We start from the raw sequence: 25,056 nt of genomic DNA, 5'->3' as shown, positions 1-25,056 counted from the left end.
CAGTTCAGACATAGATGTAAACTGTAGCATGACTGGTTGGTGGAAGCCGGTAGTTCTAGTTATCAAAGAACGAACAGTTGCTAATGTTTTTTTTTAATTTTTAATTTTTTTTTTTTTTTTTAATTGAGTTTCACACCTACCTGGGCCCTATCGAAGCAGTCAAACTGTCAGTCTAACATTGTCTCTCCAGAAAGTGAACAGGACATTTAGACCTGGGACCTGGATGCCCAAAATACCTCCTTTGTTTTGGCTACTCTATGGCACAACAGAAAGGAATAAACAACAATAAACTGAGCAAAAAGGTTGTAAACCTGGTGCCACAGAAATGGCTCATATACTGTACCACATTATAGGATGTAGTCTGATTGCAAATATTTCATATGTGACTACCTACTGGTGCATCAGTCATTTATCATGCTCTTCAAGATGACTGACAGTTGTTGAGGCATAAACTTGTCCATGGGCAGTGGAGGATATGCAATACACTTTGATCGCTCGCGGCAAAGAGATGCGTGTTGTATTTAAAATTGAAATCGGGTGGTATGACTCTGTCAGGTCTAAAAAGAGCCTGTTCCTGTAGCTACAGACAGTCTTAGAAATTCTGTAAATGTCTGGTGAAATGGAGCGGAAACTTCTGGCTTCTTTTTTTTTCTCTTGAAACTTTTTTGGCTTTCTTTTAGTCGTAGGAATCTCCTCTCAAAATCTGCCCTACTCTTTCTTTTTTCCTTCTTCTCTCTTTCTCTCTCTCTCGCCCACATTTACAGCCTCAGACTTCATCTCTATCTACAGCTGTCACCATCACACACACACACCCCTCTTTATCGCTTTTCTGTTTTGCTTCTTCCCTGTGTCATCAGTTTCTTTCTCATCCCCATTCCTCTTATCCCCACTTTGTCTCACTCCCATCTATCTCATTTACATGTTGTCACACTTAACTCCATCTTCGCTTTCTTTGCTGTGGCTTCCCTTTGCTCAACATCAGATTATAGGTGACGATTTTCTCTTAGCTTCATCATGTATCCATCCATTATTCTCTTGTGTACATTGTCCCCTTGTTCTCATTATCTCCAGTCATTTATTTTTCATCTTCTTTCTTCCTTCTTTCCATACAACTATTCTCATACTATCCTTTCCTAACTAGATTCGTGAGCTGGGTGATGCTGAAGATGTTTGCTTCTGTATTTGGCAGTATTGAAGTTAACCTCAACCATCTGCCGGATTTGCACAAAGTCTCACAAGAGGTACAAGTGTATATAAACACGTGCACATGCAGATGAAATGCCCTCACTTTTTTCTTCACAGATGATTAAATGTGCCCAGAACTGCTACCCCAGAGTGTCAGCTCTTCCTACAAAACATGGAAAATTACCCTTTGTGTTTGGACGATAGATACTGTGATGTTTTGGCTCCACACACATCCTCACTTAGGATGTGAAATTAGTTTGTACTGCCATCTAATGATATAATAAACAGCTACCGTATAGTTTGAATACATCTAGAAAATATTTCAAGGTAAACAAAAATGTGAGAATCTAAACGTGATTATTTTTAAAGGTCTGGGGAAAAAAGTTTCTCTTACTTGCCTTGTTATACTTAATTATTCTCATGAGTTTTTTTACTGAACACTACACAACTCTAATTACATGGTTGACTAAATAAAAACAAGTAAATAACTCTGAGTGAGGCTGCTGTTGCAGAGGTTCAGGATGGGCATGAATGAATTCAGTGAGCTATGTATTTACCTTAAATCTCACAGAAATGCAGTATTTTACATCAATTAAGGCAAATCTGGGAGAAAAAAAAATCTACGGAGGCTTATGGTTTTCAGTGGTTGTCAGCTGGTTTTCTGTGCATATTCAGGGTTTCTCAAAAAAGTGTCCTCTCTTCTAAACTAGATTTTTAATTTTTCTAACTGCATTTTTGAAACGTGGAAATAGGGGAAATGTAAAATGGGCTGAATTCTTGATTTATCTTGAGTGTCTCAATTTCCCCTAACACATAAATTAGAAACATATGGAACCTATGGATTTAAAAATGCTTTATCGTCGTGTCCAAATGCTTGTGGTACTCTCAGCATGATTTACATGTCCTCATCTATCTCACTTAAAACCTTTTTTTTTTTTTTTTTTACTTTGTACTTATTACAGATGAAATAAAAGATAAAAACTTTGAGGTGCATATCAGGTCAGTGTAACTGATAAATCATCAATGTATTGTCTTTTATTAAGATTTTGGCGACAGGTTTCCCAGATGGATAAGTTAGTATAAAACTCAAAGATGGTAAACAAAAATGAAAAGCAATAAACATGTTTTCAGTTGTTGCTTTTTTAAAAAAGTAGTAAGACTTGACTATTTACACAGTTTTAATATTGCAGCACTTTTATTGGGAACCTTATTACCTTTTTTATTGTAGTGACACTATCATATCCACAAAAGTGCAATCATGTTTTCTCTCTCCGCTTTGACTTCACTCAATATATAATTGAGTTTGCGATAGTAGCTCTTCATTTCCATGTCTGTAATGAAAAAAGATTAAATGCTACTCAAAAGATAAAAAGCCACGTACAGAATAATAGAGCTGTTGTTGACCTTGGGAAAAAAACATTCATTGCATGCTTTCACCTCATACAGTACATGCACTCACTTAAACGTACTCCCCATGTACTGTATATACTTGATCTCTGCCTGCATCTCAAAAAATACTAGGATTGTCTGATTTTGTATCTCTGCTGGCTTTAAATTAAACATGTGTTTTCTTGACTCCATTCTGCTGATACTATCTGAAGCTTGTTGGGCTTGATTATAATATTGAGCAAATATAAAGGCACAGAAACACTCGTAAACTGTGCGTCACCTCTGCACAGTCCTCTGTTGTTTGCCATAATGAATGCCAATGTGAAGAATGTTGTTTATCTAAAACTGCTTCTGTTTTATAATTCAGGGATCTCTGCTGGTTTATGTGCATGTGCGTCAGAGCATCATGGACTGTGCTCTCATCCCTCTGGTGCTCTTCTGTCACAATCTGAGGGTTCCATACACCGTGTGTCCTCTCCAGGTTCACAGCTCCTCCTTAAGGTATTGTCATAGACATACAAAGTCACATAGAAGCTGCCAGGCAAATTGCACTGAGATAACAATAAACATACGGTATCCTCAGAAACACCCTTTTTTTTGGCCAGGAACGAGGTGCTGAATCACTTATATACACCCTAAGCACCCTATTAAGGCCACGCAGTTTAATTTTAACATAGTGTGAAAATGCATCATCACTCCAAGCTTCTAAGTTAAAATAGTGATGTCTGAGATACATTATCCTCTATTTATCCTATAGATCAATCCTGCAGAAAGTAGGTGTAGTCCTCCTGCCACCCTCTGTGCTGACTGAGCAGGAAGCTGAGAAGGACAGTCTGTTCTCACCCGTCATGACCTCTGTAAGTCTGATGTTTTGACACCTTGATTAGAAATCTGTTAGTGATTGGACGCTGCAGCTGACCATACTGTTCTGAAACCGTATTACAGCATCACCATCAAATGAAAAAAATTTGGATCTGTAGATCTGATTGATGTAGATCTGGCCATAAACCATAAATTTCTTTATCGATGAGAAATATTTTTCTCTGAGTTATCTGTTATTTACACTTTTAAAGGACCAGTGTGTAGGATTTAGGGGGATCTATTGGCACAAACTGAATGTAATAGTAATAGAATGAGCCCTTTATATCTACTTAGGGAGTGGGTCCTCATCCATGGAGCCCACCATGTTGCACCGCCATGTTTCTACGGTAACACTGGCTCTAGAGAAGGCCTTTCGAGTTTTTTAAATTACCCAAAGGTCACAATCTGTTCTCTTACACGCTTGGACAGGGAAGGGTCAGGGGAGGGGTATTCAGTTGGTTGGTACCTGCAACCTCACTGCTAGATACTTCTAAATCCTACACACTGGCCCTGTATCATGGATAAGAGATTCTGAGAGAGGAGGAGAGTCTGATGTCTTTCAGAAATAACCACTTTTTACATGTCTAACATCATTTCCTAATTTGATATGAGATGTATTTACTTAATTTTAATTTTCCCTCAAACATTTGGATTGATAAATACATTCACCAAATTATAAGATGTTCTAATTGCAGCCTGCATTATTAAATAATGAATCTACAAACTGAATAACAATAAATGTTGACACAAATAATCAATAAATAAAAATAAAAAAAACAAGTTTCCGCTAGCAGAAATGTTTCATGTGCATTCAGTCAGTGCCGGAGCAGAGAAGTCAATTTACATTCTGCGGTTCGGCTGATGTGTACACAGTATAAATACAGAAAGTTTTTAGAAAATGTGTCACAAACACATGATGTTTGTCAAACTGTTTTTTTATGGGGAAACTTGCAGAGAGACTGAAAACAACACTGTGCTGGTGGTGGTCATTTTTTATGTGGTTAGTACATATATGGGAAAGGTTGCAGTACAGCTGTTAAAGCCATATGATAGTTGATCCAGCAGTGCCACTGTCAGAAAGGGATGTCGCTTTAGATAACAGTTCAGAGGAAAGGACATGTCTCCAAAAACATGTTTCCTTTATTCCTCTCTCCTCACAGCTTTTCCTTCCATCCCTCCTTGTGTCTTAAGTGGGAGGGACTAAGATGCAAGGAAGAGAAGTAAGGGAAACGTGGATGCAATGAAGGAAATTGGGATAAACCTGAATATCAGAACCAAATTTCATGGCAGGGGGCTTGTGATCAGTGATAGTCAATCAAAGGTGCAGTTTCTGCTTCAGACTTGCAGTCTTGCAGAAAATGGACTTAAATTATTGTACTTAAGTATAGTTATATCTGTAACATTTTCCAAAGCTCCTTGAGCCACAGACGGCTTTTAGCAGTTGTTTTCACATATGCAAATATACCCTTCAACAGTCAAAAGTTAATTCAGGTTTCATGTACCCCTCTCAGAGTCACCAACCATAAAAACACCCTTTGGTACAAGTCATTCCAGCCTGACTGTTGGAGCGGTTCCTCATTAGCTGTGTATATGAAACCAAAAACATTCTGTTCACTTGTAGATGGCCATGAATCAGAAAACATGATGCTAATGCATTTTGTTGAAAAAACCTTTCATAGACAGCAGGTAATTATATAAAATTACAGGGTAAGCAAAAGATACCTGTCCTTGCAATTTGGCTGTTTAGTGTATGTGCATGCGGTTCAATTCATTCTCCCTCACATACACACACTTTTCATTGCACTCGTAGAGTGTTATCACAGTCAGCTCCTCAATCAGAATACAACCTGCCTTTTCCCCCTCTCCCTCATTCCCCAGCCTCATCCCACTCTCTATTCATTCTCAAAATTACCAAGGGGCATGAGTTTTGCTACAGAGATTGCAGCTTTGGAGTTGCCTGGAGTGACAAAGCAATGAGGAGAGGGGGAAGAAACAAGAATAATGGTGGTTAGTTTGATTGTGTGAGCTTGGCAGGTCTGAGAAGGTTGTTTCTATTTTATGAGAAGGTAATTTGTGTTTTTTTTTCCTTATTTTGGAGATTTTCATGGTCAGTATTAATGGCTCACTCTTCTCTGTCCTCTCTTGCATCTATCATAGTTTCCTCAAGTACCTTCCTTGAGTCCTTTGTCTAAGTGCCTCTATTTACCTGATTTTTATCAATGATCAATGCCTGTTCATCATTAATATCTTCCTGTCATTGTATCTAGCAAGGGAGCTCTTTGTGTTTTGTATCAGTTTCCCTAAAGATGTATTTCATTTGGAGGAGTTACTGGCTTTATTAAGATCAATATTGTGCTGTACAGCTCAATAAAATGGCTCAGTCTGACATTAATCTACAAGACTACAGCCACAGTGGAACATAAACAAGTTGTTTATGAGTGATGCAGTAAGTAATTTTTTTTTTTTTTTTTTTTTTCATTGACCATTTATGTGAGTAAGCATATTGGCTGTGCGTGAGAAAGCAGGTTTGTTTATTGGTTGTATTTCAATGTTAATAGACCTTTATTGTTTATTGAGTGCAAGCCCACTTAGCTTCTGTTCAACGGTTATTGAATTATTCTTGTCTGTAGGGGGAAAACAGTATTTGGGGCAAGGGAAGTGTCTCTGAATGTCATGAAGTGTTCCCTGCAGTTCCTTTTTATTTCTGCTCTTTATCGTGCCTGCTTCCTGCATTTTGACTTCTCCTCCCTCAGTTGCCCTACACACTCTGTTTTTTGTATTGCTTATGTATATTTTAAAAATGCATGGCAGGCATTTTATGTTAATTGCTCCCCTGCTGCCAGTACTTTTCAGACCTTTGTCTCTGCCATCTTTTTCTCTCCCCCTTTCTCTTTCCTCCCTCCTCAGCTGGTACGTGAGCTGCTACGTGAGGGCCAGGTGATAAGTGTTGGAGTGTCAGCAGAGTCTGGCCGAGGTGGCCAGTGGCTGGCTCGCATCAGACAGCTCATCAAAGAGGGATCTGTCCCCGATGTCAGTCTGGTCCCTGTGGGCATCTCCTACGACTGCGTGCCCAAAACCAACATACAGGTAGATGTGTGTAAACACACACTTGCAAGCAGACATTTAATAAGAGCCATCTGTAACTATAATGCCCTCAGACGCAAGGGAACAGGTTTGGTTTAGAACAGGGTTTTTCACACTGCGAGATGCGCCTCAGAGGAAGAGGAGGAGATGTAATGTAAAAACACTGTGTGAGCTCTAAGGGACAGGTGCATGGCGGTGTTCTTAAAACAACAGGAAGTCAGTTACTTTAGTTTGCCACAATGATTTGGCCCCACTCACCATCAAGGTCAACAGTTGAAACTGCAGCAATAGCTGTGGCACAAAACTCATGGATGAAATGAATGTACTTTAAAACTCTTAGTGCCAGATTGTTACAATTTGCATCAAAAATTGGACTCGGTCGGTCAAATCTGAATGCACAGACATGATACACATATTTCAATTACACTGTGAGTTACACTTCATGAGTATCTTAAGTGTCCATCACTAATTAATATCCACAAATCTGCTTAGAAATCATATAAAAAAAGACACTCCAGAACTGTATTGAAAAGGGTTAGGGTGTCTGTACATATATGGGAACATTGCAAACAGAAACTGATGATAACTAATTCAGCTTACTCTAATGTTTCCAGTTTTCTGAAATGTACACAAATGTAGGCTAAAAAGTCAATGCCCAAGGCTCAAGTTGCAGGCCACAGCATAACTCACTGAATCCATAGTAACATTATACTTCCTGTTTATATTACCCAAACAATAATGAGAACTGCAGTTCCATGGTTATCTCCCAAATAGAAGTAAGACAAAGAACAATAATAGTTACAAAATTCATCAATATTAACTTCCATTTATATTTTATGACATAACTAAAGCTGTCGTCTCAATCTCGTCTGCCAGTGATAGTTTTGAGAGTCTTGTTTCACAGCTTTGCTTTCCAATTTCTCACCAGCCAATGTTGGTTGATTAGTTGAGGTTTGCATTTCATATTTTCAAGGTGATGGCTATTAGTCTCCATTAGTCTTGCCCTCTGTTATCTGCACTTACGATACTGGAGAGTGGGTGTTACTTTCAGTTAATTGCCATAATAAGGTCCTCGCCTCATCATTTTGTTCTGTCACTCAGACACATTGCATATAAAGTACAGTACACACAGTTCCCGTACTCTCTCACACACACACACACACACACACTCTCTCTCTGAGACTGGCTATTTATCATAGTGCTCATCTCAGATCCTGCTCATTAGTGTTGCTGTTGGAATGTCGCTCCTAAAGGCAAAGACCTCATTATGATGTAATAATAACTCCGCTGTATGTAGCACTCTTAAGAGTGTGTGTGTGTGTGTGTGTGTGTGTGTGTGTGTGTGTGTGTGTGTGTGTGTGCGCGCGCACGCATGTGCTTGTTGTGTGTGGGTGTGCTTGTGTGTGTTATATATCCTCGCAGGTCAGCTCAAGCACTGTGCTGCAGTGGCTTTGGTCTGTTCTCTGGGGGAGACCAGGAGGAAGTGTGAGGATCCATCTCGCGCAGCCCTTTTCCCTCAAGGTGCACATCAGATAGAGCGAGTCATCAAAGTGTAGCTTGTCTTATCATTTGTAGCCGTTGTTGCCGTTGTTAAATCATTTAAACCCTTTATTATGTCTGCTCATGACATCATCACAGGCCATAAGTGTTAGTGTGAACATTTATTGTGAGCAGTTCAACCAAAAATAATGTTTCCTTATCAGATTGATTGATTTGACTGATTTCATGAGACCTCAAGAGAAAAAGCAATCCAGTATGATCAGAAAGAAACCAAAATCGAGAGAAGGACTTTTCTTATCCCCTCATCATGCAGTTGAAGGTTAAAATGTGGTAGTAATAATAGAGGAATGGATAATAGATGGAATTAACTGTTTTAATACAAACTTTGTCTAATTTTCTGAATTTACTTAACCGGAACATCATTATTGAATGGTTTAGAGAGACCACTTTGCAGCTCTATGAGAGAGCGTGTGTGCATACATGATCCTTTTTGTGTGTGTGTGTGTGTGTGTGTGTGTGGTTGTAAGAATGATAGTGCGTAGTCAGGGAGGTGCAGAGTAGATGAATGGCTCCCTCTACAGGACCTGTTGCTGCCTGTTATCCTCAACAACAGGTAATCAAGCCACCTGTGTACGAACCTGTATGCACAAGTGAGTGTTGATACTGTATATGAACAAAAGACAATGGGTTTCAGATTTGGACTGTGTTTTATCTAACATCTGTGAAATTGAAAAGTTAATTTCTCTTAAACTTTGAAGATAAACTTTCCTCTAAACCTTAAATCTGGCGCAGATATGATGCAAGCCCTGATGAGTTTCCATCCTCTTAGACTCGGTCCAATTACCATCAACATTACACAGTCTGCCAGTGAAAAAGATAACAGAGAGAAAATAACATCCTTGCTCAATCTCTGCTTGGCTTCTGACGAGCAAAGTGGCTTCTCCCTTAAAATGTTTAATTCTTCTGAGAGAGCGAAAGCAGGAAAAACAGCCTGAGTGAAAGAGATGGCGAGTGATGGATGAAAAGAGGTAGAGAGGGACAGTTAGATTGGATTGTTATCAACAAGTGAGCAGTTTTACTTCTTTGTGCATTTCTACATTATTAACATGCTCTGGTACTTTACACTGTGTCTCTGCCATGCTCACACATTTTGTTCGTCCCCAGCTGCTGAGGTTTCAGCTTTTGAAGCCTCTTTTTTGTTCCGATGTATTAAAAATACAGGGAAAATAAGGGCTGCCCTAATGAAAATTAAAAGTCCTCACATACAGACACTCATCTCAGAGGTGCATACACCCACAGATTATTTATTCCCAGTGTCACTGTCTGTAGGGCTTGTGTATTAACAAAGCAAGACATGGCACACTCTCTGATACACTACTGTACACTTTATTAGGAACACAACTGCTTATTCATGCAATTATCCGATCACATGACAGTAGAGAAGACGGCACGGTGGTGCAGTGGTTAGCGCTGTCGCCTCACAGCAAGAAGGTTCCGGGTTCGAGTCCTGGGTCCTTGGACACGGGATCTTTCTGTGTGGAGTTTGCATGTTCTCTCCGTGCCTGTGTGGGTTCTCTCCGGGTACTCCGGCTTCCTCCCACAGTCCAAAGACATGCAAATGGGGACTAGGCTAATTGGATACTCTAAATTGACCATAGGTGTGGCTGTGAGTGTGAATCGTTGTCTGTCTCTATGTGTTTGCCCTGCGATGGACTGGCGACCTGTCCAGGGTGTACCCCGCCTCTCGCCCGAAAAGATGCTGGGATAGGCTCCGGCCCCCCCGCGACCCTACTAGAGGATAAGCGGTAGAAAATGAATGAATGACAGTAGAGAGATGCTCGAAATCCAGAGGATGCACGTCAGAACCTTCAGTTAATTCTAATATCAATCATAAGAATGAGTGGGGCCAAATACAGAAAACATCCAGAGAGCCGCAGTTCTGCAGACGGAAACGCCTTGTTGAAGAGAGACGTCAGAGGAGAATGGTCGGACTGGTTGTAGCTAACAGAAACGCTACAATAAATCAGATAACCACTCTTCACAAGTGTGGTGAGCAGAAGAGCATCTGAGAGAGCACATGTCCAACCTTGAGGCGGATGACCTACAACAGCAGAAGACCACATCAGGCTCCACTCCTTTCAGCCAAGAACAGAAATCTGAGGCCAAAACTGGACAGTTAAAGACTGGAAAAATGTTGCCTGGTCTGATGAATCTGGATTTCTGATGAGGCAGCAGATGGTGGGGTCAGAATTTGGCACCAACAGCATGAATCCATGGACCCAACCTGCCTTGTGTCTAACAGTTCAGGCTGGAGGTGGCGGTGTAATGATGTAGGGAATGTTTTCTTGTCACACTTTGAGCCCCTTAATACCAATCAATCATGGTTTGAATGCCAAAGCCTATCTGATTGTTGTTGCGAACCATACGCTTCCCTTCATGGCCAGAATTTACTATCTTCTAATGGTGATTTCCAGCATGATAATGCACCATGTCACAAAGAAAATGTCATCTTAAACTGGTTTCATGAAGGTGACCATGAGTCCGGTGAACTTCAGTGGTCTCCCCAGTCACCAGATCTGAATACAGTAGAACACCTTTGACAGCTGGTAGAACAGGAGATTGGCAGCCTGAATGTGCAGCTGATAAATCTGCAGAAATTATGTGATGTGATGCCAACATGGACCAGAATCTTAAAGCAGTGTTTCCAATTTCTTTCGGAATCCATGCCATGGAGAGCTCATGCTGTTTGCCGAGCAACGGGAGTATGTTGTTCCTAATAAAGTGCTCAGTGCCTGTATATCTCTCACTTGCACAGCTAAGAACCATAAATAATGCTTATATCACTCCAGTAAGCCTCAGATAAGCAGGTCTTAAAATGTATTGCACACACCTCAGTTTTTGAGTGATACAGCTGCAATTTTATATCCTTGTATGCACCTAAGAGACTGAACCTTGAGAGTTGTTTTACCAACACACACATTCCTTTTATTGTTACAAATGTGGTGTTGAGTCAACCACTGAACTCTCTTAATGGTTGTAAAGAGATTTCTTGACATTCAGCTAATTTTTTCTCATACTTGGCCAAAAATATTGTAATAAAAGTGAATTGATCATTATGGAAAAATCCCATGTGACATTAAATGAAACATTCAATTTCTTCAGCTGGAACAAATAATACTTATCCTGGGATCCATATTTGTTATGCAATTCTCTTGACAATGAATATGGTTTAGTGCAACACACTTAAATAGCATAAGGTCTTCAGTATCTTTTCTTTTCGACTCTTTACCAACTTTTATTCTTCTTTAAACTTGTAATCCTGAAGTTTTTAGTACTGGTGAATTTGGCAACAACTGCCGTTGCTGTGGTAACAGAAAGTGAGGTTTAATGCTGCAGCAAACACTCCTGGAACAGCTTCATTGACAGAAATAAAACAGAAGAGCAACTGGTGTATCTGTTTACAGTGCAACAAAACAAACTTAAGTTGTTATCATAAAAAGTCGCTCAATAAATTGGCCATTTTCCATCATGGCAGCTGCGATCTGGTTTCATGCTGCGCACATAGTTTTCTACACAACGACTGGGCATTGTTACTTTGAAGCTCTTCATCTAGCAACTCCATCTTGTTCCATTACTCCACGCATTGAAAATGACCGTCAAAATTGACCGGTAAAATTGCACTGGATTATATGGCGGACTTCACCACTAACAAAACAACTTTAGTATATAGAGACGCAATCAGTGAATGTAAATACAGTAATGGCTGTTGAATAAAAAATTCAGACCATAAATAGGATTAAAAAATGAGGTGTGAGTTCGTGAAAATCTTAGGAGCAAGGAGTATAAATAGTTTGACACAACCTAAGATAAACTTACTGTAAATTCATCCTGACACCCTTCTCTCCTCATTTCACTTTCTCTCTGAAGAACTGAAAGTGTGTTTGGACGGAGGCGGATGTCGTGGCTCCTGCCTTCTTCTCATTATGCGTCTGAACAGGAAGAGCCAACTCATCCAGAGAGAGACCTCAGCATCGCCATCATCCTCCACCTCATCTTCTGTAGGTCCAGGATTATGTACCCCTGCTGAATCGTAAATGAATCTTTATAAGCTGTTTTAATGGTATGCAAATTGGGCCGCATTATCTGTGTGTGTGTGTGTGTGTGTGTGTGTGTGTGTGTGTGTGTGTGTGTGTGTGTGTGTGTGTGTGTGTGTGTGTGTGTTTTCCCTCTTTCTAGCTGCAACTTCCTGCATGGCTGTGATGTCCACTAGTCTGGTGTCCAGTCTTTTGTTGTACAAACACCGCAAGGTACAAGCATCATCCTTGAGTTTGTGTGTGTGTTTGTTTGCTGAGCAATTTTCCCCACGGCACTGTCAGTGCTCAAATCTGCCTTGCCCCTCTGCCTTGCCCCTCTAAGGATCCATCAGTACTCCAAGAGGCTCATAAACAGAATTGGTTTTCGTTCTAGTTTATTAGAGTGTGACAGTGATTTTCTGACTCATACCCACCAGTCTCTAACTAATGTCACCAGATGGTTTCATGCTCACGTCTGATTTTAGAGCTAAACTTCTCCACCCTTCTCCTCTGCAGGGTGTGAGTGCATCTGTCCTGTGTCGTGACGTGTCTTGGCTCACGGAGGAACTGTTGTTCAGGAACAAAGACGTGGGCTTTGGGGGAACTTTAGTGGAGATTGTCCACTATTCCCTCTCTCTGCTTGCGCCTCACCTCATCATGGCTGCAGTGCCGTCTAGGTTGGTTTTCTGTTTTCACTGATAAGCTATACACAGCAAAACGTTGCAGCTTATCAAAAATCCAATTTCCCTTTCAGTGAAACCTCTCTCTCCATTATTGTCCTTTCTTCTTCTTCTTCTAGGAAAGACCCTTTTATTGTGGCCCGTCCTTCTCTTGCTGCCATCCTTCACCTCACCCTCCAGGCCCAGATTGTCACACACGCTTTTATATTGGAAGCTGTTGGTGGTAAGTGACTTTGCATGCATGTATTTTGTGTAGCTGACAAAACTTCCTTATAGCACTTAAGGCTGAATATCATTTTGAGACCCAGTGTTCTCCAGGCACCTTCTTTTTCGTGGGAGGCCTTGGCAGTGGCTCTGACTGTTGGCATATCAGTATGGAAAATCAATTTGAGACATGACATTTTAAAGTATTAGAACTTAATATTCTTAATGTTTAAGGAATACCAAGCTTCGAGCAGTGCCAAGGGACTGTACACGCAACAGCAGATTTTTGTCTTTTAAAAAGAAGCAAGAGATGTGTGATCTCGTTTCTACGGTTCTTTTAAATTTCCAGATGTGTCAATATAATTGATGTGTAGAGATTGAAAAAACCCTCATGAGACCATACTTCAACTCTGCAGACCTGTTTTATTCATTTAAACCCTGTTATAAAAATGCATGCATTTCTCAGGAGCATGAACCTTTGAAGTTCCTACTCCAATCCATACAGTTAGCTGAAATCTACACAGCTGCCCTTTAGTAACAGAAAACCCATCATACAATCCACTATACTATTAATTGAACGCCATTTACCTCAGTGCCATTCAGTTCAACAGCTAACCACGCTCTCAAGTGTGAGTTATTTGAAGAGGTCACATCGTCACCACTGAGAACCAGCATACCAGAAGAGCATTAAATTCTTTTCAACAGCTGTGGAAAACCAGCTCAGTATCCCCAGGAATTATGCTTTATTTTTTAGGAATTAATTCCATATTGGACGATTCTGCACCTCACAATTCACATCCAGTGCCGACAATGAATGCCAGAGTTCAGTGCTAATATGGAAAGATGTAACCAAACAGAAAGTTAGGGTGTGGAGGTTTGGGTCGAGGATGGGTATGTAGCAAAAAAAAAACAGAGTTAGCCTTCGATCACAGACCTGATATTTGTGTGTTTTATTATTCTTAACTTTTCCCGAACCTCAACCCAAGTGTTTTTGTTGTCTGAACTCAAATATACCCTAACCATAAATCATTTTCTATTACCACAATCTTTCTCTAACCTTAACTGCACTCTAGCTGCCATGCACAGATATTGCAGAAAGCGAGAATTTTGAAAACATTGGCACTGAACATAATCCAGGGTTTTGTAGAATTGCTCAATTTTGGCGTTCTTGTCTGGTAATAGGGTTGGGAACACAGTATAATATATATAAGTAATATATGGTAATCATCTTATGGCAGAAAGCCTAGATCCTAGATCCCAAATCCTCACCATATATTAAATCAACTCATCCTTGAGCCCTTGAGAACTATCTGTTGAACAAACTGTACTCAGATGCATGCTGTTTTGTTTCTAGATATTATGCTAACAGGCAGACTGGGGTGACGCCATAGATAGCCTTACTTTAACATTACTGGTGGAGGTAAAAAATAACTGTTTTGTATTTTTGTACTGTCTGAAGTACAGGAACCGACTTTTTCTATGAAATAAAGTCTCTATTTCTGCATGACTCACTATCCCCGCATGACTTGTTTTGGTTGTATAGGAAGTGAAGCTGGTGGGTAGTGGGCTGTGTACTGCCTCTGCATTTTAGACTGATACATGCATGCTAACCTCAATTGATAAAAATAAGTTAAATCAGTTATATTGAGTCAGTGATGGAAATAGCCATATATTAAACACTAATTTCTTCCATAATGATTTGTGTTCAGTATTGAAAATGCATTATAAAACGGAGTGTGAAGGCAGCTCTGTTTAGAGACATGAACAATCGGGATGTCAAGACTTTCCAACCAGCACATGAAAGCAGGATAATGGGGATAAAAAATATAAATAAAGACTAAATTTGCGTAAATGGCGGAAATCCTAGATCACACAAAGACTGTGTTATTATAAGATACTTTGCTAGATATAGACCAAAACCTGCTTATTTTGGATTGTAGCAAACACAAGTTTTTTCACGGTGTATATGTGCACAAAGAACTAGAACAAATAATGAGATGTTAATGTGTGTGAATTTGTCCTTAGCATGCGCTGTGTCCGCCATGCTCTGCGAGGTGGCCGTCAGTGGCGTCAGCAGCAGGCTGAGGAGTGACGGCGTGGATGGAGAGGAGGTCAGGGGTGACATGGAGTTTGATGTGGTGCTCTGCCAGTCCGAACTGACTGAGCGAGCCCTGCAGCTCTGCCATCTCCTGCCTCCGGGCTTCGTGCCGGTGAGTTTGAATTCATATCACACACACACACACACACACACACACGCACCCAGTGTGTTTCATTCAATGGATGTTTAATGGAGCTGAACAGCCATTCATCCTGCTCTGCTGCCTCTATCTCAGGAAGAAAGAGGTTTTCGGACTGTGTGTGTGTGTGTGTGTGTGTGTGTGTGTGTGTGTGTGTGTGTGTGTGTGTGTGTGTGTTTGTATTGTGCACTGTGCGTGCGTGTGTGTATTGTGCGTGCCTGTGTGTATTGTGTATCTTTGTGGCTGTGTATGTACATGCTCCATCACACTGACTTCAAGGGCTCCGAATCTGAGCCAGAAATACTATTCCTTTCTCTGTTTGCCCACCTTTCATTTCAGCAGCTGCTCCTTTCTTGTCTCTTCTGCTTGCAGCTATGTTTCTCACCCCATTCCTCATTGAAAATATCGCTCTTGCTCTCATCCCCCTGCCGGCCATCTCACCTTCTCCTCTTCTGATCTCTGCTCCATCTGTACTACACACCTCATGCCCTCTGTCAGCTGTCTGCTTCTGCACTCCTTAGATATGTGATGGGCTGAAGCTGTTTGTGACTCTAAACCTTGCTTCACGGCTGAGTTTACACATTCTCTCTCTCTCTGTCTCTCTCTCTCCAGCCCTGTCAGTCATCCCAGAGTTTCGCTCTGGATGCTGTTGACAGTCTGGTGCGGTGTGGCATCCTGATCATGGAAGAGGTAAGAAAGTTTTTTTTTTAATTCTAAAAGTTGTGTTCTCAACACTAAATTTTTTTTTTAAATGCACTGTTTTCAAAAATATTATTGCTTCAAGTTTATTTCATTATTCACAAATCTGGATAATCTGGTCTGTAGTTTATTAACAAATACCGTTTTTCTAAAGTTATCTTCTAACTCTTCATGCAGTAACTTTTATTTACTTGAATTTAGTTTTATAACTTAAACATTTTGTGTGCACTTAATGAGGTATACCATGACTACTTTAGTTCACTCTAGATGCGCTCACGGCATCAGCTCTTAGCAGCTAAAGAGCCAGATATTTCCTCAGGGAGTCCAAATAGTCCAAAACTAAACTAAACTGGACTGAATGTTGGACTCTTTGTAACTCTCTATAACTGCTGTGTAAATAATATCAACTTAAAAGGTACTGATAGGTCAGTGCTGTGTTCACAACTTGTTTCTGCACTATCAACAGTTAATTAGAATAATAAATTAAGTAAGTAACAAGCATAAACAGTCGATTACTTAACTGATAATGATAAAAGCTCAGAGACAGCCGTCACAGGCAGACAGTTTTATGATTATTAAGAACGATCTTGAATTTAAAGAGAGGTAATTAGTGTCCAGAGCCTTCTTTTCTCCATACTGGACTTGTGTTAACAGTCATTGTGTTTGTTGATCTTTTAATGGAAATCTTTTTACATTTGATACAAAATGTAAATATGAGGAGAGACTTGTACACAGTTTAAGATTAAAGACTTAAAGTATTTTAAATCAGTCACACATGGCCTTACCAAACAGTAAGGGTTACAATCTGATACTGTCTTTTCTACTGTCCATCCACTGTAGATCCCAGGGGACGTTCCCATCTGTGATTTCTGGAAGAAGGAGGGCTCTCTGACCTGGACCTCCACTGACGACCCTTATCACAGCGACTCTGACTGTGAGGAGCACGACCTGCGTTCCTTCAAGGTAAAGCAAGAGCACCGCTGGACCCCTCCTGCTTCTTCACATGCCTTAGAGACACAGCAGAGGTAACGTGAAGGGATAAATGTTCCATGCTGGTCCAACCTATGAACGATGGCACCCTAGGTGACTGCCTACAGGTCACGTACAAAAATACCAGAAACAACACATGAAAAAGTTCTTTGAAGTAACTGAATCTCCATTACAAAAGCTCCTACACAAGTGAGTCACATGTCTTGAATGCCAATTAGCAGTTTGTGTCAGCTTTAAAAGACGCCGAACTGTCATGACCGTTATATGTGATATTTCAGAGCAGCATGATACACCTGATCAACTTCCAAAGGGACCAAATAGCCTGCACAGGTGCATCGGTCATAAAAGCTGCAAAGTGACTTTGAGGTGGCAGCCTCAAGAGTCACTTGTAAATTTCTAAAATGGATCATCATCATCAATCAATGAACCATTGTTTTCTCATTTTCAGCATATCAAAATGCAGTGAAGTGAATCGGGTTTAAATCAGGCTGAAACTCCTGTAGTCTGAACAAGGCATCATTTTTTTTCGATTTTTTTCGATTTTTTTCTCTCTTTTATATGGACGTGTAAATAGACTGCAGTTATGGGCTTTTATCCAACTCCCTCAACAGTTTCCTGTCATTCAGCCGTTCACACAGACACAGACACTATCGTAAGTCACACATGCAAGGCACTGGCCCAGCCCTCGTGAAGCAACTTGGGATTCTTCCAAGGACACTTCGGCATGTGGACCAAAGCAGCTGGGGATCAAACCACCAACTCTGCGATAATTGGACGACCTGCTCTCCCTGCTGAGCCACAGCTGCCAATTGATGGCTGCTTTTTTATATCATTTGATCTCTCATAATTTTGAATGTACTTACCGTTTTTTGTCTGTCGAAGACCTTGAAGGTTGAAACTACTGCATCATTAACATTTTCAGTGTGTGAACTTTTTTCTTTAGTATGTTGCTTCTGTACTTTGCCTTTATCCACCCGGGGTCAGATGTTGTGCACACGATCCATCTTCCTTTCTTACAGCTGTTATTTTATACCTTAACTTTATTGGAAATTTTAACAAACACTGTAACTAGCTGGAGTAAAATAAACAGTATACATCCAAATAAGTTCTAATGCCTACCAGTGCTGCAAGCAAGTTAACCCACTAGTCCAGAAAGAAGAATGCCAACCTGGTCTTGGCATAAAATCATTTTCTCAACTTCAGCTTTGTCCACTGAGGAAGATTCTCATGTTCATATAGCTTTATTCTTTTTAACTTTAATCTTTTAACTTTCTCCATCCAGTGCTCTTACTCCTCTTCTACCAACGCCTCTGCTCTGCTGCCCCCAGCTCAGGTGTTGAACAAGGACAGAACACACCTCCAGACCAAGCAATAACAAATATTCCCTTACCACCTCCTCTACTGCCAGTTATCAGCTATAACTGAATAAATTCACTTCAGGTTAAGCTGCTATAGTATCTAATTCTCAAGAAGAGCCCTGGTCTTGTATAGGCATCTTTTTTGACATGTATAACCTCTTTTTTTTTCCAAAGGCTCTTTATTTATTTAGATTGCTCCTCAGCTTACATTATTTTTTCAGATGGCAGCCCTCCACTGGTAAAAGCAGCAACTACCCACTAACATGACGTCTGTGTATACTATACTATACATACACATGAGGGCATGCAGCTTGAAAATGAAATGACCCTAAGCCTTTGTAGAACTGTGACTGAGCTGGACCACTGCTCTGTGACGGATTAATTATGTAATCAGTGCATCTGCAGCTCTTGAAAAATCCTAAAAAGCACTGAATTCAGTTCTCTCAGAAGTTATTAAGAAAGTCTTCAATTTCATTTACAAAAGTCGTATTAATATTTTTTGTTGTGGGTTGTAGACAGTGATGTTTGCTGAAACTCTTTTTGAATGTGATTGCGGGCTGTTGGCAGATTTATAAACTATGAGTGAGACTGGTGGAGCAGTAGATTGTGCTGCAGGAGGCTGTTTAATCATTTTTTGAAGAGGTATTATGCATTATTATTATTTATGATCATTATTGCTGTTAGCCACAGTAGCGAGGAAGCACATTGACCACTGTCAGTTTGAGCAAAAATTTTAATTAACTTTGATTGATTAGTTAACCGATCCATCAATTCTCCGACACTATTATATACAGTGTGGTGGTACTGATAAAAAGGTAATATAAATGTCAATAAAGTCACACATTTGACAAGATTTGTAGGCCTTATCATCTGTACTGGCTTTCCATTAGTTTCAGACCAGTGCAGTGATTCTTGATACAGATATATCTGATGAGTTAATACAGCCGATATGTTCGTGTTTACAGCTTTAATTGCCACCATGTCCTTTTGGAGCCACTTATTTCTTTAAAAATTGCTCATTTGGATTGTATAAATATTATGCTGCAAGTGCATTTCATCCACTTGCATATTCAGTCCACCAGTAATTGTTTGCCAAGCAGCCTCTCTGGCCTCGTTCATAGCTGCTGTATTGCTCTTTTTGTCATCACATGCTTTTATTCAGTACAACTCAGCTAATAGTTGTTTTTCTGTGTGCTTCCGATTGTCCCTCTCTCATTTAGATTTTAAAGTTCTACTGTGTATTGATGCTTTTAACATAATGATTGTTTAAACACTGATCGAATTAGCCTCATTGACCAAATGGTTACTGCTCACTGAAAGATTGGATGAGCTCCATTTTAAAAATCAGGCTGAAAGAAATGTCACTGTTATTAAGTCTTGATTCTTATATTTTTAAGCACATTTTGTAAAATGCATTGCAAGGAGAACAAAAGGACAAATACAAACTGATCTGTTGAGTTTCTTTGAGTTCACATGTGTAGATAGCAGAAACAAACCATCATCTCTGCTGCGAACTGTTGAGGATGCTGCGCTGGTATGAGCATTCATCCCTTGGGAGACTTCACATTTCATAGTGTTTTTTGTATGGCTGTGTAATGACCAAGGAATATCAGGCAATTTCACAGAACCAGCTGCAATCTACAATATAAAGTCTGCTCTCATATATTTCCATATTACATGATTATAATGGCCCTACACACTGTTAAACTATTTATAAAGTGAACCCTGTGAATCCCCAGTTTTATGGATTCCCAAATGTAACCGTTAACTCAGTCTTTATGATAAATGTTTGCATACATGAATGCAAAGCAGCTTCTGAACCCCTCAAACAGTCACAGGGTTTCTTTATGAAGAACTGTCCAGTATGCAACCTTTCACAGTCCACATACTATTTTGTATTTATGGTTTGGGCCAGACCCCAGGAACTTTTACAGCATATATATTGATATTTCAGACAAAAATGTGCTTCCAACTTTGAGTTGGAACAGTTTGGGGAAGGCCCTCACCACAACAACGCCCCCGTGCATAAAGCGAGATCCATGAAGAAATAGTTTTCCCAGTTTGGTGTGAAAGAAGTCTGTGTAGATCCAACACTTTTGGGATGAGAATGCTGACTGCGACCCAGGTCTCATTATCCAATCTCAGTGCCTGATGTTATTGGTGGCTCAATGGGAACAAATCCCTGTAGTCAGGCTCCAAAATCTTTCTGAAGTCTCCTCAGTGCAGTGGAGGCTGTAATAGCAGAATATTAATCCCCACTGTTTTTGAATTACATGTTTGGGTGAAAAGACTAACTGCACTCAAACCCAATATTTATGTAAATGCTTAGCATTTCAATTAGATCTTATTTTAATGTGTTTAATAGTTATATGTACATGTATTCCATTCTTTGAGATGTATGTAATTCTGATTGAATATTTATTTTATTCTACTTGAATTGTTAATTGTTTTAGTATGTTTATCACCCTGTGAGGGTCGGATGCTTAATCACACTCCTCATCACACAGACTATAGGTATATACGTACATGGCTGTGGTAACCAATTTTAATCATTTCTACCTTACTAAACATCACCTCTTTGAATAAATTTGTGGTTAAGAGTCAGCATGCAGGTGTGCAGTTAAAATAACGCACTGTATGTTGTAATGTTTGCGGGTCCAGATACTTTTGGCCATGTTGTGTATTATCTGCTATATCCAATTCAGTATGCGTGTGAGGACGGAAATTCTTCTGAAGGCTCACAGTGGTTGAGGCACTTTTTAGGAGCTTGCTTAGTTGTTATATTTTGTTAAGTGCTTCAGTCATTTTGTCCATCCCTTCTATATACAGATGTAACCATTGTCTTCACATGACAAGGAAGACAAAATTCCTGTCTTAACACTCTGGTTCAGTAAGACACACGTCATGCAGTGGCGCTGGTTTTAATATACATGAGAATAAAAACTTAATTAACTTGTTTTAATCCACATAAGAAAATATAAAATCTACTTTGATAGCACCGGGATTTCACCCTGGGACACCTGCAGAAAAGTATGCTGCCCTAGCAAGTGTTGAGCTCAACACAGAAAGCATTATACCTCTACATCCTGCAGCTGTATTTTATCCTGACAGTGACTTCTCACTTTGTGCTCATTGAAGTGGAAAATTCACTTTCATTCCAGCTCTGCCCTCATCCTCATTTTGCCATTTCTGATCTCTGTCTACTTTTCTAGATAAGCCAGCCAAGTCAGTGTCCGCAGATGCTCTTCTTCCTCTGCAGTATGCTAGCTGGACATCTGAGGGCACTGTGTTGGACCGTGACAGGACTGGACCTCATAGACACACCTCTGCCAGGTAAATGTATTGTATCTTTACAGGGCTATAACAGTTATCTTTTCCTGGTGTTAATTTTAATTTGATACAGATAAAAAAAAAAAAAGGAAAAGTATATAACTTCGTACAATGACTTTGTAGATTGTCTGGAATGTTTGCCTCCATTTTCATGTCTTTCCTGCTTCAGAAAAAGAGTTTGTGGCTCAGATACACTCGTATCTGTGTGACACAGCAAGTAAGAAGAAACAGCACTATGGTGAGCGCCACCTGACATCCCCCATCCCAAAAGCACACACACTCATATCCCACCACACATAAAGATCTTTAAAAGCGTAGCTTCAAGCTTGTAGCTTTGCCTCATCCTACTGATTCAGTGTGTGTTGTAACAAGTCAGCAGAGACAGAAGAAGAAACACCCAGCAGCTCCCCCACTTACATCACATGCTCTATTCTTCTTCTTCTTCTTTAAAAACATATAAGACAATCAGAAACTACCCAAATGACACCCTTCAATAATACACAGTATAAAAATTCCATCAGTCCCACTGGTAATGGCTTTGTTCTGTTATCCTGACCTGGTTTTCTATATTGGATATCTGTCTGTTCTTTTGATTCATGTGTGCCTTTGTGCCATATCTCACAGAGACCTGCTCCGAGGAGGCTGCACACACCGCAGTTAGAACACTAATAGACCTGGGGGTGAGTGACAGCCTCTGTGTGTGTGTGTGTGTGTGTGTGTGTGTGTGTGTGTGTGTGTGTGTGTCTCTCTCTCTAAATCTGTCTGTCTACCGAGAATTAAAGCTAGACTCGGGACAGAAAGTTTAGGCAGAGTCCAACTCCCAGAAAATTCAGTTCTGACATTAACCTGTTCCCAGGTGAACCTGAATACAGCCCAAATCCCCCAAATCACTCGACGTGGACAGGAATCCAACCTGATTTTGATGCAACAAGAAAGTAACTCAGTCTGACTTGAACCAGCCATATCCAATCATGTTTAAGCAGAAACGTCAGTCTATAAAGAGGATTCACTGGGCCAAGGACACAAGTGATTTAAAATTAGAATTTGGAAAAGAGTATTATAGGCAGGTTAAGGTCTCTTTACTGTGGCAAAGTGATCTACATTTCATATTTGAGTCTTTAAAGAGTGTGTTATATGGACCTTTAATCCTATTATTGTGTATCTATTTTACATTTCCCCCAAATTATGTTTCCAAGTATCCTGGATTTATATTTGGTTTTTATAACATAAAACATACATTTAATTTAATTGTCCTGTGGGATGACAAAGACATCTCTAAATAAAAACATAGCTGAGATCAGTGGCGCACTTATGCACAATTCTAATGTGCATGTGCTTGATTTAATTCTCATTTAATGCCACTTTGCACTTTAACTTCACTACATTTCCAAGGCAAATGTTGTACTTCCCTACATTTAGTTTACAACTATAGTTACTAGTTACTTTAGTGACTAATTTTAAACACAAAATATATGATCATCAATATAATCAGATTATAAGATATGATTTGTTGATATAGATCAATCTACCCAGCAAAATGTAAAGTAGTTCAATCTTGCTCCGCCTCAGTGAGTGACAACAACACATCACTCACAAGACCAAGTTTTCTGCCCTTGAGTTCCTTTTACTTTTGATAACTTAGGTGCGTTTTGCAGATAATACATCTGTACTTAAGTAATGCAGGGCTTTTACTTGTAATTTAATACTTTTACATTGAGGTTTTGCTAATTTTATTAAAGGGGAGGATCTGAATACTTGGCTGGGGTTATACAAGTAAGGCAGCTTATTTTTGAGGGTTCCTCAGTGACATATTTCCCTTTCCTCCTGTGGGTTGTGAGGTGACCTGATAGGAAAACTCTTCTCTGGCACAATGAATTGAGGATTAAACAGAAACTCTGACGAGACCAGATAAAGGCTTTATGTTTATTGTGATGGATTATCTGCGGCAAATTTCAAGTCTGTGAAAGTTGTTTTTCATACAGCGAAAGAAGGAGAGCAGCAAATGGTTTGCCTTGCAGATAGGAATATGAGCGCCTGTTATCGCCATATGCACCAACTCTGCAAACAGCAAGGAGTAATGAAAAGGAGAAGGGCGAACTCACTGATTGGCACCAACTTAAAAACAGAGGAACTGGAGAAAGTCTTAAAAATGGAGAAACTCACTCATAAATCTTAAATCTTTTTAAGTATATAAAATCAATGTTTTTGCACAAATTCCTCGCTCAAGCATTTCACCACTCAGCCTTTTCAACATACACAGTGTCTGCGCCCATCAGTCTCCTCTCTCAGTCTGTGGGTTGGGAATCTCTGCCTTTAAACACTGCCTTTAAAAATAGAGCATCATTGACCTATATATCTGCCAAGATCTCATGAGGCAATTATTAGCTTTCTTATCAAGGTTATCAGTCAGAAATCATTGTTATTGTGCTTGTCTCTGGGAATTGACAGATAATTCCAATCCCTGATGTCAAGACGTCTTGATATTTAAGATCAAATCAAAGGGGAAATTTCTTTCTGGTGTTAATGCAGCTCTAAAACAAAAGGCAGGACAGTACAGTCTGATTATGTTATTTCAGACCTTGCTGAGTGAATAAGGTGGTTCAGTGTTATTTATGTAACATCTTTAGTTTTCTTTTTCTTTTTCATTTTTGAAGTGTTCTTGTTTTGAAGGGTCTTGTGTTTATCTCTTTTATTACTTCAGTGTTTTTTTATTTGTCCTTGTACAAAAAGCACACCACCAAAGATAAGAAAAGCTGCACGCGTTCAGTGTCCAAATAAAGGTTACTGAACAAAAAGTGTTGCGGTTGCGAGTGTCCTGACGGTGCTGCATGTTTATGTTCACTTCAGGTTCTCTCGGAGGAGCGTCAGAAGGGAGGCGTCTTCCTGGGTATCGGCTCTTTGTTCCAGCTGTCAGAAAACAGGCAGAAATTGCACCGCTTCATCTCACAGTACCTCTACAATTAATGTGTTTAACTCAGCAGTATGACTCAAGGCCTCGACACAGCTTTGTTTTGTTGCAGAGTCTGACCTCATCTTCTGTTAGTGTCAGAGAAACTTGTGTTCAGTCATGCTGAGCCAGGATGCTCGTGCCTTTAGGTTAATTGCCTTTTGATTTTTCAGTGATGAGACATTGATTTTAAGTTTATCTTTAGTAATAGCATTAGCATAAAGCCACAGGGGACGAGGATTATGAAGTCCCTGTAATCAGTTGTGAGGACTCACTGTAGGATGATGACGCTCAGTGCAGTTTGTGTTTCGACCATGTTTATGTTGTGATGAAGGCTGCAGAAGTTTAGTTTGTTACATTTGGAAATGTTTTAGTTCAGCTTTTTTCTGGTTTTTTAGTTCAAATAAATAAACGTTATTTCATCATAAATCCAGCACATACGCAGAGTGGGTTTCACGTTCACAAACTAAACTCTTTTACAGCAGTATATTATAATATTCCCATTCCTATAGATTTATT

General features: G+C 39.8%; 1 protein-coding gene across 1 annotated transcript in view; it reads left to right on the top strand.

Annotated features, from left to right (window-relative positions):
- Nucleotides 1-24,596, top strand: part of LOC111237756 (glycerol-3-phosphate acyltransferase 2, mitochondrial-like) — a 29,923-nt gene extending 5,327 nt beyond the window's left edge. The window contains exons 6-22 of the mRNA XM_022766970.1: nt 1,142-1,241; nt 2,942-3,075; nt 3,332-3,431; nt 6,343-6,530; nt 7,947-8,040; nt 8,562-8,632; nt 11,947-12,077; nt 12,256-12,326; nt 12,609-12,769; nt 12,892-12,995; nt 15,002-15,186; nt 15,826-15,903; nt 16,753-16,875; nt 21,473-21,593; nt 21,760-21,828; nt 22,215-22,270; nt 24,438-24,596. Coding sequence (XP_022622691.1) covers nt 1,142-1,241; nt 2,942-3,075; nt 3,332-3,431; nt 6,343-6,530; nt 7,947-8,040; nt 8,562-8,632; nt 11,947-12,077; nt 12,256-12,326; nt 12,609-12,769; nt 12,892-12,995; nt 15,002-15,186; nt 15,826-15,903; nt 16,753-16,875; nt 21,473-21,593; nt 21,760-21,828; nt 22,215-22,270; nt 24,438-24,554 — 1,903 coding nt within the window. The 3' untranslated portion in view covers nt 24,555-24,596. The remainder of the gene's footprint in view (nt 1-1,141; nt 1,242-2,941; nt 3,076-3,331; nt 3,432-6,342; nt 6,531-7,946; nt 8,041-8,561; nt 8,633-11,946; nt 12,078-12,255; nt 12,327-12,608; nt 12,770-12,891; nt 12,996-15,001; nt 15,187-15,825; nt 15,904-16,752; nt 16,876-21,472; nt 21,594-21,759; nt 21,829-22,214; nt 22,271-24,437) is intronic.
- Nucleotides 24,597-25,056: the final 460 nt, after the last annotated feature.

Source organism: Seriola dumerili, unplaced genomic scaffold, assembly GCF_002260705.1.
Source record: "Seriola dumerili isolate Sdu_G_001 unplaced genomic scaffold, Sdu_1.0 BDQW01001090.1, whole genome shotgun sequence".
NCBI classification, from domain to species: domain Eukaryota; kingdom Metazoa; phylum Chordata; class Actinopteri; order Carangiformes; family Carangidae; genus Seriola; species Seriola dumerili.
Note: the sequence above shows the minus strand (reverse complement) of the source record. Positions and strands in the feature narration are given on the sequence as shown.